Genomic DNA, 12522 nt, shown 5'->3' on the forward strand with positions numbered 1-12522 from the left:
GCTGGGCAATGTCAGAGCTGAGGTTTTCCGTGTGACCTGAATTAGTGCTTGTGAGCACACTCACGCTACAGCCTACACTTACTGAGCTTGGTCTTGGGAATTTCTGCCTTGTGCAGCACAGACTTCATTTATGGAATAGCTAATTCAGAATTTCTTTCAGTCCTCGGCATTGAGTGCATGATTCCAGGTGTTCAACTTTTAAACGCTTTATTGAATGGAGAGTTAAATTTACTAATGAGTTTCTCTGTGGTACTTATCACAGTAATATCAGGATGCTACAGAAGTTTTAATGAGCTTATCTTTGCAAGACACCAGTGAGGTGATTATCTCCTCTTTGCAACTGGTGAGACAAATGTGCCCAAAAAAGCATTAACTCATTGCAGGAGCCCACCCTGAGATAGATAGGGTTTGATTTTTCAAAGTACTTGGCATTTTTCAGCACTGTCTTTGCTCAATCACACTTCCCTGTGACCTTGGGTATAGCTGAGAGCAATCAGCATTTCTCTCCTTGGCCCCTGGAAGATAACGGGCATATTTATGCCACCTAATTTTAGCCTCTGTGGACCCTGCATTAGGAGCACAGTCTCTCTGTCTTTCCCAGACAGGCAGCATGGAGAAAGGCTGTATCTCTGTTAGCCAGTCTGATGGTGTAGTAGGAGCAATTCATGGGCTGGAGCGAACTGAAGCAGCAGATGCCAAAGAGCCAGGGTCAGGGCTTCTAGTCACCTCTTTTGAGAAGAGCCCTCAGCTGTTCCCCTGGGCTGTGGCTGCTGTGGGTGCAGAGCGCCAGGGGCTCTCTTGGAGCACTGCTTGTTGTTTAGCATCGTCTCAAGCAGCTCCAGCTCAGGTGTCCTAGGATCATGAGTGTGATCAGAGTGTGGTAATGGGGCTGGCAGGAAGATTTATTTCAAGCCAAAGTGAAGCCTGAGTGAAACTAACATAAGCCACCCATTGGCATCTCCAGGTTCAATACAGACTGACTAGGATCTGAATTTCTCCCTTGGGAAATGAACTCTTCTCCCAGAAAAGCAGCTATCCTGAGTGAGCACCCTGGCTAGGTGATGGAATTAGGTTAGCTGAAGGCATTTCTTCCCTTCCTCCTCAAAATCTGATGTGCAAATTTGCATGCAATAACTCTTCCAAATAAGGCTGAACACCTGATAAATGTGACATGAAAGGGTTTGCAAAATACCATTTTATTCCCTGCAAGCTCAGAGCTTGCTTCCCCATTCCTTGCTAGCCTTCCTGATAACAGTGAAAGGGGCCCTCTCCAGAATGCCTTTGGCCACTGCTCCTCATGAAAAGGCTGGATACTCGTTCTGCAAATGGCATGTTTGCTCCTGTTATGTCACATACGCTACCTCTGTAGTGCCTGATTATGAAGGAGCCAGGAGCAGAAAAAACTGTCTGCCTATCCCACAAATCACACAGAAACCACCAGGAAGAGTCAGGAAAGAAATCCAGTCTTCCAGAGTACCAGTCAGCTTAACTGGGAGAATGTATCTTCTCCCGCTTACAAGACCAAACTGTTCATTAAACTGTCTGCTGCCGTAGAGCAGTGGATGAGTCTTTTTCACTATGCAGTCCTGGTTCCTCCAAAGCACGCAGTCCACGCTGGTTATCCAAGAGGGAAGGGTGTTGCACTACACAGAGATGTTAATTAAATGACATCTCTTAGCATATACAAAGTGGAGGATGCACTACTGTAATCTGTCTGCTGCTCTGAAGAACCTTGTCTTTGCAACGTCATTGTGTTCCTCCAGTCTAGGAAGTTATATTAAAACCTTCTGCAGAATTAGAGAAACAAACTTGGTAACAAAAAATTCCATGACAGGGAGTAACATTAAGCCTAGACAGGGCTCCAGGTGATTAGCAGCTGTTAGCTTCCATGTCTCCCTGTCTACCATTTGAATCAATGAAGTAAAGGACAGCAAGACTAGTCCAAGCAACAGGTGAGACACATGTGTAAGAACATAAGGACTGTCCTGCATGATCACACCAAAGGTTGACCTAACTTACCATGTGTGATAGTGGCTAATGGAGAGGATACTTAAGAAAGAGCAAAAGAAAAGTATGATGATGCTACCCCCTTGTACTAAGCTGCTGTCAATTTGTGGCCCTGGTCCAGGAGGCAGCTGGCTATCCATCTTTCTGCTTAATAACCTTTGAAGGATTTCCTTTGGGTGAATTTTCCCAGCTCTATTTTGAACTCACATGAACTGTAGCATCTGCTCATCAGCATTGGAAAATATATTTTTTCATAATTAGGTGTTGTGTGAAGAAGTTCTTCCTTTTGCTTCCTTTGAACTCATGATCTGCCAGTTTCATTTGGAGTCTCTGGTTTCTGTGCTGGAGGAGACTGAGTTTTCTGTGTCCCTATTCATGTTCTCCAAATTATCTATGACTTTACAGCTCTCTATCGTACTACCTCAGACATCACAGCTTATGGATACTAGTCCAACCATCCTCTCTCATACTCTTTCTAGTTCTCTTACATCCTTTGGGGGGGGGGGGGCGGGGAGGGAGGGACCAGATTATATACAGTGATCAAGGAACAGCAGCTATGGATTTATACCATAGTGCAAACATGTTTTGTGTTTTGTTGTCTGTTCCTTTCCCATTAATTTCTGATAGTCTATTTGCTTTCTGGCTCTTATGGAGCAATGAAGTGATGAACTACTTTAGCTCCACGATCCCTTCCCTGAGTGGTAACTGAGTCAGCAATTGCAACTACATATATAAAATTAGGATTTCCCTCCCTGCTCACCTATGGCTTTTCACTTATCTGCATTGCATCTGGTACTGCTACTGTGCCACATGGTTATTCATCATTGTGAGCATCTTCCACAAGTTGGCATTATATTATATTTGACTTTGCTGATCCACTATACACTTGCATTTCTGGTTTGTTTGTGGACACGTTGAACAACAGAGGTTCAGCACAGGTACCTCCTTCTCCGTGGAGAAGACAGACTGCAATCTCCTGCTCTTCATTTACTGTCTTTTAACCAGTTGTCCATCCTCAGGAGACCTTTTCACCATCCAGCTTAGTGCCTCATCACTTAGTGCCTTTGGTGAGGGACCTCGTTGAGAGTCTTTTGGAAATCCTAACAGACCATCTTCACAATGGCTCCTTTATTCTTCCTGTTTCTTGGCTACTTCATGAGCTTTCTAATAGCATTCTGAGTTGTGAATTCTTGTCACAAAAGCTGTGTTGACACTTTCTTATTACATCATTTTAAATTGTGCACTATATTATTCTCTTGCAGTATATAACTCAGTGTGCTTTTCTTCACTCTACATCTGTAGAATAATAAAGATCAGCTTAGTGGCTGCTAAGCCCTGAAGAGGATGTGTCTTTTGTGACTACAGACTGTTCTGCATGAGACCGTAGAGCCTGGCACCTTTTTCTCCTGCCTGTCTGCGGTTTATCCTTCACTTTTGTTCCCCAACTTTCCACATTTAACTCATACTCTTTCCTCATGCTCCTCTACCAATGCCACCAGCAAAAAGGCACTGTTCTCAAGTGCCACGAGGAAGCCCAGCAGCTGCTCCGGTAGGTGTAGATAAGGACCTGTTTGGATGCTGCAGCCTCAGCCTGGAATACACACAGTGCAGGCAGAGCCAAGCTGCTGTTTGACTGACTTTTCAGTCATTTCAGTCAGATTCTGAAGGCACATCTCTGGCTCAAGGGGTACCACCCTACTCAGATTTTGGTTCCAGCTCTCAAACATCAGTGATTCTCCTCTGAAAAATTTGATTTTTTGGCAATGGAACAAAACATTTTTACCACGTCTCAGAAATGGTAGACTTATCTGTATCAAAACCTTGAACAACCGCTGACAGACGGAGGCAAACAGTGGAGAAAATTTTAGCCTTGAGCTTATCAACATCATAAACTGGAAACAAACTCTTAAAACAGAAGGTGTTAGACAGCCTTGGACAGGTCTTCTGGCCATCACAGGAATCTCACCAGCCTTTAACATAAACCAGGTACCTCTGCCATGAGTGTGGCATGAGCATGGCACGAGGTCGCAGAGAGACACGCCGGGCAGCCTGACTTAAGAATTCATGCTGCTGACTACGCCCACAAGAACTTGAGTGGAGGAGCATTGTATAAGGCAACACAAAATTACCTAAGCTAAGATTTCACTGGTCCATGAGGGCTGGCACATGAATTCTTGCTAGAAGTGAGGTAAGACAGAATAACCACAGGAAAACAGCATTTTGGTTCCAGCTCATCCAAGATATCATCCATCTGTTAGGCATCCAGTGCCCGTGGAATGTCTTTGCCTCAAGAAGAAATAAATGAAAGTTCAATTTCAAAGTTAATTATGCCCATAGCAGTGTCAAGTTGCACAGTAGGCTGAACATCGTCACCTCAGGTCACTGCTTCTTTTGCTCTCAGGGTGAAAAAAAGGCTTCTTGAGACATTCAGGACTATATTTGTCAGAGCACACGGAGCAGGTGGGCTTTAGCTGCCAGGTCTTGAAACAGGAATTAATTTTAGATCCTTCTAGTCCAGAGTATCCCAAAAGCAAATAGTTTGTTGTGGAAAGCTGGGGAGGAGGAAGGCTAAGAGAAGAGTTGTAGCTCCAACACAGCAATGGGCCAGGGAACAGCCATGCTCCACTGCTGGAGGTGTTGAGAACTGCTCAGGGCCAGCAGCAGCTCCCACAATTGTTCTGACCAAATTTTACCCATGGTCAGTCATAAAATATACGACAACGGCTGAAGAGGCACTTTCCTAGATTTGCCTGGCTAATAGCAGGGTGGGCAGAATACATGGGGAGGGGATCCTTTTCCCTCACAGCAGCTGTTGTGAGGAGTGGGGGCGGAGTGAAGGATGCTTTTTGTGTCAGACTGACTGCAGAGACCCAGAAATAGCCATGGCATTGTGCCACTGGGTCTTTGCCACCATGTTGCATCAATGCACAATGCGGTTGAGCGGTGCCAGTATGTACTGTGGTGGTACAGCATCACACTGACAGTGCAATGTCTGTGTGAGCTGCCATCACCTTCTGGCTGTCTAGGTCTGCTTCACCTGGTGATGCAGTGTCTCAACGGGCTTTCAAGGTTAATTGCACTCTATGGCTATATGCGTACTTGTGTGCGTGTAATTGCATGCATGTTATTTAACTTGAAGTAGAAATTCAATTTATCATAAAATGAAATGATCATAAAGAGAAAGAAAAAGAGGTTCAGGGGTAGTGAAACAGGGCTAGGAATATTAAGGGTTATCAGCAAAAGTCATAGTTGTTAGCAGGGCATCCACCTGGAGAAAAGCCTCTGCTTTCCCTCCAGTGAATGCATAGGTGCTGAAAGCAATTTAGAGGCTTGGTTTTTGTTTCAGATATGCCATCACTAAAGAGATCCAAGACTACAAATGTTTAAACAAAAAATGGCAGAAAATATTTCTTAGTGTAACCATTAAACTCAAGGACAAAGATCTGGACCCCGAGGCACAGAGCCAAGAACAAAGTCTCTTTAAATAGATGTTAAAGCGGGAAGGGTTAGTTTACGAGAGGACATAGTGCCCTACAGAAGGAATTCCTGGCAGACCTCCTGCCATCCTCAGGCAAGCATGGAAACGTTTCAGGGGTAGTAGCCTTTGATGTCAGGGGGAAAAAGGAAACAATTTCCATATAGGCACAAACACTGAAAGCATGCATTATTCCAGCCAGGATCTGTAAATGGAAAGTGGTACTGTACCCTTTTCATTGAATGGTGTGTGCCAAGCAAGAAGGTAGTTGTCTGGTTTTAATTCCCTGCAGCCTTCGATGGTAGCGGGGTCTGGCCGCCTCCCCGGGAGCTTGTCGATAGCGTCCACGTAGCGTTTTACCAGCTCCCGGTACAGGTCCTCTAAACACCAGTAATCTGCTCGGAGGAGGGAAGAGAAGGTTGCTGTGTGAAGGCAGAAGAGCAAGAGGGCACTGACGACAAACAAGCAAGCTCACTATGCATTTAAGAAACATTCCTATTTCCACTTCCAATACACTGAGTTGTGTTTCTGGTGCCACTTTCACCACATTTTTGCACCCTCTGAGAGCGGGCTGGAGGGAGAACAGTCTCGTCTCTCTGTTCTCAACCCACTTTTAATTCCTTTAATCCAAAGATGAAGGCATTCTGTTCGTCAGCAGTAGCTGCTCAGGGGCTTTATTTAGACTCCGTGGTGTGAAGTATTTACAGAGGTGTCTAACCGTAAGGTGGGTGCATGGCTGTCGTGGGCGCTGGGTGTGTGCATGAAGCCAGCTGCACCCAGCTCAGCCTGTTATTTGCAGATGGGGATCCAATTTAAAAGTGAAAACCTATTTTTTGAAAACTACCATCAAATTATGTTGAAGAGGTATGTATGATTAAACACAAAAGAAAATTACTGACCTTATTTTTAATCTATATTTTATATTTAATTTGTTCAAAATTTTTAGGTCTTTCATGCAGAGATCCCAGTATCCTATGTCAGCACAGTAACCAGAACTGTGAGCGTTCATAAAAATGTTTATAAAGATTAATAAGAGTAGTAAATCCATAGAGTCTGTAGTATTTCCAGCAGATAAATTTCTTTCTGGAATATGTCCACTAACAACATCTGTTTATTGATTACTATTACCAAGGTCTACAGTCTTGCCTAAGCAGGAACCTTCCCCCTGTTAAACATACGCTGTTTCTTCCGTATAGCTGCTTCTCTCAGCTGCTGTTGCATGTTGTTGGGCTTGGAGAGCCCTGCCCTCAGCTCTTGCTGAGGAAAAGCTTCCACCGGCATCTATTACAGTTGTGTAATCAGTGGGAACTGAGGAGGCAGTCGGGATTTGTCCATTTATATCTTTTCTACAAATGTAGAGAAACTCCATTTAATACTTGGTTTGATGCACAGATTGAATGACACAGTAGGGGAAGTTCTTCTAAAAACATCTTCATTTTGTGATGCATGATCAAGATGGTGATTTCTTGAAATCCGCGCAAGGTTTAATTTAAGAGAAAGTCTGAAGCCCCATAATCCAGAGCTGCTCACAAATGCCAGTGAAGCAGACAGGCAAATAAAGAAGATGCAGGGTAAAACCAAGATTCCCCTCTTTTCACATAAAAAAAATACCCTATCAGTTACGCTGGCCATCCCACGTACAATCCTAAAGGAACAAGATACTTTCAAGCTGCTGACCCTTTCCAGATTTAGGAATCAGGTGTCAGTTTATCTGGATTGGAGCCAGGAGTAGGATTTACTGCCCAGCAGCTTCTGCAGAAGTCTTGTCCCCAGAGCCAGAGTCCCTGTGGTCCAGCACCTCTGGGATGCCTGAGCCCACCATGGCTCCTGCACCTGGAGCCAGGCTGCTGTCTCAGCTGTCAAGCCAATCAGGCAGGTTCTTTAGAAATGAACTCTTACATTTTTTAAACCTGTGTTTAAGTCAGGGAGGAAAAGGCTTTCCTTGTTGCAGGGATAATTCACCTGGCTCTGGTGATGCTGTTCTTGTTCCTCCCTTGTGGGACAGGTTCCTGCTGGAAGCAGAAGTTTCATTCATCCTTCATTGTCGGATCGACCTTTCAGTCTGTGCACGTGGTGGATTTGGGGAGCGCCACTTCTGTCTGCAGCAGTGCCCACAGCCCCCACCTGCTTCTGGCCATGGCCTTCCTTGGGACATCTTCCATGCAGCTGGCAAAACTGGCCAGAATCACCTCCCCAGGTGAGAACTGCCTTTGTCCTTAACACAAACCTCCACCTTGTGCTTGGCTGCTGCCACAGGCTCAGGCTGGGAGCTCTCCCAAGGGCAGCGCTCTGGCAATGGGACTTCACAGTGAGCCTGAGCCTTGGACATGTCCGTCCCAGCCTGCCAGCATCCCGCATGTTCCTGCAGGCACGCACCTGCACCCAGGGGATGCTGCGGGGGCAGGTGAACAGGAGGTGTGGGGAGAAGGGCAGGAGGGACAGGAATATTCCTATTGCTTATTCACCCTCCTTTCCCTTGCTCCCCACCTTTTTTTTTTTTGGCTGGTAATGTTCCAGACACACAATATACTCTTTAGAATCGCAGCTTCCGTGGCAGTGAGGGCTCCCCACTCCAGGTCACCAGGGCTAGGGGTGGCTGCCTTCAGCCCCACGGACCCACGTTCACCTTCCTGAGCTTCACTCTGCTGACCTGGGTGACGTGGCACACAGCCTGCGCCATGAACAAGCCCAGTGGCTTTTTTGCATTCCCCTTGCCAGGAGGAGACACTGCTTCAGGCAGGAAGCAGAGAGAAAGACTCTCTTTCCCCCATTCACCAATGTTACTGTGAAAAGAAGTTTTCTTACTAAAATTCTGCACTCCAGCTTGTTGCTTTCTCACCAGCCCATAAAATCACTTTTTAAATAAGCTTGTCTGATCAGGACAAATAAATGAGAGTGTAGGATAAACACAGCCGATGGGAATTATAGCTGAGACATTTTTTCTTTAGAGCCATAGTGCTCCTGCTATATTTAAGTAATAAGATTTATTATTTCACTGTTAGTCTAACTGGCTTGATTACCCAGAAGTTATAGGTTTAAAGAGTTTAATAAGAAAGAAACATATGATACGTATTTAATCATAGCCTATATTCAGAAATATGTTAGTCATCTTTTTTCTTGATAGGCTGACATCTTGCCCTTATCTTTAGTGTATTAGCCACCCCTTAAACCATTGGTTAGCTAATAGCCAAGTATGAAGTGTCCAACACACTCTTCAACTGATCTCTATGTACTAAATTTAGAGCAGATTGGAAGCAGGCAGATAAAGTGGTGAAACAGAAGCACAAGGGAGGTTTCATTGACGTGAAGGATAGTTAGCCACGTTGTGAGCTTCTGCTACTGTTAGTTATCCAGCGTTACGCGTGTTTTTTTTTTTTAAATCAGGGGTATTTTTGCAGAAATTAAAAAAATTGATTCATTCTGAAGAGGCAAAATATTGCTGAATGGTCACTGTCTTCTGGTGTACTTTGGATGATGATCTTGGCAACCTCAGAAAGCTCTAGTTCGATGGGTAAGGTGTTGATACACATATCACTCTATCTTACAAAAGACTATTCCTACCTTAAGAAAAAACAAACATTCTCAAACTATCGTGATTTTAGGAGAGACATATTAATAACTTCCACTATTCTGATAGACTTCATTATAAGCATTGTGTGTTAGAATATTTTTTAGACTAAAGACACAGAGCTTTCCTTATAAAGCAAATTGTTCTTTTTCTGGCCTTGCAGGTGCAACATTTTGCCCGAGGGGCAGCAAAGAGGAGACAGAAATAGTGATTTTAGCCTGAAAGAGATATTAAGGTGACTTTACTCCAGCTTGGAGTTTTGGACACAAACATGTTAAAAATGTGCTTAGGAGAGCTCTTATCGTTTACAGAAGACTCTCTAGTGGCTATATTATTCCCTGCCATACTCCAGTGCACAGATAATTTACTTAGCAATTATTTTTGTTGTGCTGGACATGCGGTTTTTAGTCTTTAAACTTTAACAAATTGCATAAACCTAGGGAAAATACAGGGAGAGCCCCTTCACATTCAAGAAATCGAAACTCCCCAGTTTGTGTGATGGCTGCAGGATTACGCTCACGGAGGAGACAAGCTAATGCACAACATCAAGCGCATAAGCAGCATTTGTGACGCTTTCTCACAACTTCCCCAGTACTAAGGCTTATTCTAAGAAATGCAGCAGTTTGACAATTTTGCTCCTTTCCAGACTGCGTTTGCTAGTCCCATCGTACCTACCTGTGATGACAGCCTCTGCTGTAGCCATGTGCATGAGCGTGTTGTCACTTACTGGCCACTTGTCAGGAGAGAGCACCAGGTTCTCAAGCCCTCCAATTTCCTTCAGCTCCTGCTGGATTTTTGCACCTAAAGCATTGTTTTCTCGGGAAAAATTGCGATAACCAAGAGCATCCCCTACCCCAGCCAGCACAAACGCAGCCTTAAATTTATCCATCCCTGAGACGTTTTCCACTTTCCTTTTGTCTGAGACAGACACCACCAAATCCTGATCTTCCTTTGTTCCTTTGCCTTCAGCTCAGCTCCCCCGACACTTTATATCAGCCATTGTGTCACACCGAGAGTGCTCTCTATAAGGCAAGGACTTCCTTTTCTGGCTCTGCAGATGCCATCCCTTGTCTGGGACCCGACAGAGAGGAAATATTTCATAAGCCAGGGATCTTGCAGGGGCTTTGTTCAATGAAACTGCAAGAGCAGATCCACAAAGTGAAGTGCAAAAGCCTTGTTTCTGCAACCCAGCGTAAAGCAAGCCAGGAGAGCCTTAGCCCTACCCCGCGTAAGTAACTCTACACTCAGAAAAACAGATGCCTCCACAGGGGTGCTTACTTATTTAATAACTTGTAAAATATATTTTCCTGCTCTTTTCTGACATGATGGAGTCAGCCTCCCTTCCAGGGACCAGTCAGAAGGAAAGCCTGTTATAAAAGGAGTTTCCAGACTCTGTAAACACCAGAGTGAGGCGTTAGGCAGTAAAAAATCTAGTCAAATGTAGACGACCTCTCCCATTTCTAATTATGCCCTACGGTGATTTTCTGTCAACAGCCTTCTTGCTCTGTTCCACCTAGTACAAGGATGTTTTGCTAATCCAATGCACCCCTGGTTGAACACTGAGCAGAACACCAGCTTCACTCCCAAGCCTCTTACTCGTTGGCAAAGAGTGACTTTTTCCTAAGGCTGAGCTCAGGTGCAGCCCACATTTGGACTCTGGAAAAACTATTTTGAAAGATGTATTTAAATGGCATCCTGTGAATCTAAGGAAGTTCATGTATGAAGAAATACCACTTAGTGAGAACCAAGCTTTATTAATACCATCCTTTCAAACTTGATACTTTTGCAATTATGTGCTTCTTTCTGCTATTGCATTTTTTTCTGTGCTTCTGCCATGCAGTGCAAGAAGGGGCTCTGTGGTCTTGCAGCTTTTTAAATGCATTATGTCCACAAAGACATCCCTGTGTAGGCTCAACACCTCCCTTTCAAGGGGTCTGCTGAGACTGACTCTGTGGTTCTGAGTCACCATCCATGCTTTCCTAAAGGCTCACAAGTTACTACTACTTTACAGATAGAAATACAAAAGTAGATATAAACTTAGGCAGATAAACAGAAAGCTTTGATCGGCTTAACTGTAATTTTGATAAAGGGTACCTGGGGAAAGGTCTTTATTCTTCTTGGATCTTTTTCAGAAAGCGATACTGATTGCTGTTGGGATGGAAAAGGCCAGCGGTGTAAAGGACGCATCCTCCTATCACCCAGAGCGATAAGCAGTTAATGACAGAGTTATTAACACGTGTGGAAATATCACTGTACTTCATGAGAAACCTTAATCGAGTTTCAGAACACAGATAAGCATCACCATCCCTATCCTGCATTCGAAGAAATAAGGTGCCAGAGCGGTGAAAGCAGCCTCTGTTAGTACACTCCTGTTTTAAAGATCAGAATTTGGGTAACCAAGTGCTGAATATTAGGAAGAGGACACTGAGACTGTCTCTTCACTGTTAGGAAGGAGCAACTCTGCACTGAAAAAGCAAATATAAAGGGCAATTATACCTTAGGATACCAGGGGCATTATGTAGGGACGAGAGAAGATGCAGGGCCAAGTATTCTGCCGTGGGGCCAAGGCCAGCCTCCTCCGGAGATGGCTGGCCACAGGTGGCAAGGATGCTGGCTCTTCTGCCCTGCACGGCTATGGGAACAGGCGTCACCTCCCACAGCCGGGGCATTTAAGCAACACAGAGGCAATCTTAGCGTCACCGCTGCACTGTCAGGTTCAGCAGAACCTCAGGTTCTGTGTGTCTTTAAGTGAACACTCCAAATGGAAAACTAAGGCCATGGCAGCTTACAAAAACCACACCAGGCAGAAGCACTGATGTTAATGTCTCCGTTAGTGGTCCACGCACCCTCCTGCGGCACCCACCCCTTCTCTGTTCCTGCAGAACATTATGGTTTGGAAGCATGTGGGAATTTGAACTTGCCAAGCAAGGACAGGAGAAACCACCTGCTGAGACGCTGCGGAGAGCTAGTAAGGGCCTCATCAGGTGGAAGGTTCCCTCCTGAAAATGGGCAAAGCTATTCTTAGTTTTCCATTTACCTCTTCCTTCTGAATGTGGCTGGCAGTTGCACTGCCCTTTTGCCTCCCGTGGACTTTGCCCTGTTGCATGCACACTTGGCTGCTCATAACACAGCCCAAATTAGGAATAAAATCCTTGGCTTTAGAACTAAGGCTATAATGAAAACCCAGAGAAAATTTCAGAGACATTCTATTATTCAACACTGCAAAACAGAACACATCACAAAGAATTTAGTTTTTATTTAATTTGTTAGTTGCATGTGATCTCCTTTTTATGTGGTACTTCCAGCCACTGTGAGCTTTCTGGGCAGTACATTAGGCACACTGACACCTACCCCTGCTCCCAGCAGAGGAGACAATTATTTGTAAAACACCACACTTGCATGGCTTAAACACAGCCAAAATACAGTAACTCCATTAAGATGGATAAGCATTTGCTTATCATACCTATTTACA

The 12522-nt window shown here is 44.6% G+C and overlaps 1 protein-coding gene across 4 annotated transcripts in view; it reads right to left on the bottom strand.

Annotated features, from left to right (window-relative positions):
• Positions 1-12522, bottom strand: part of ADPRHL1 (ADP-ribosylhydrolase like 1) — a 38235-nt gene that overhangs the window by 24262 nt on the left and 1451 nt on the right. For 2 of the 4 annotated variants that reach the window (XM_037375804.1, XM_037375807.1), the window contains exons 2-4: positions 11145-11241; positions 9726-10187; positions 5713-5877 (exon numbers count right to left, since the gene is read on the bottom strand). In XM_037375804.1, the coding sequence (XP_037231701.1) occupies positions 5713-5877; positions 9726-9939 (379 nt within the window). In that variant the 5' untranslated portion in view covers positions 9940-10187; positions 11145-11241. The other 2 variants (XM_037375805.1, XM_037375806.1) reach the window with 2 other exon arrangements.

Source organism: Falco rusticolus, chromosome 2, assembly GCF_015220075.1.
Source record: "Falco rusticolus isolate bFalRus1 chromosome 2, bFalRus1.pri, whole genome shotgun sequence".
Classification (NCBI taxonomy): domain Eukaryota; kingdom Metazoa; phylum Chordata; class Aves; order Falconiformes; family Falconidae; genus Falco; species Falco rusticolus.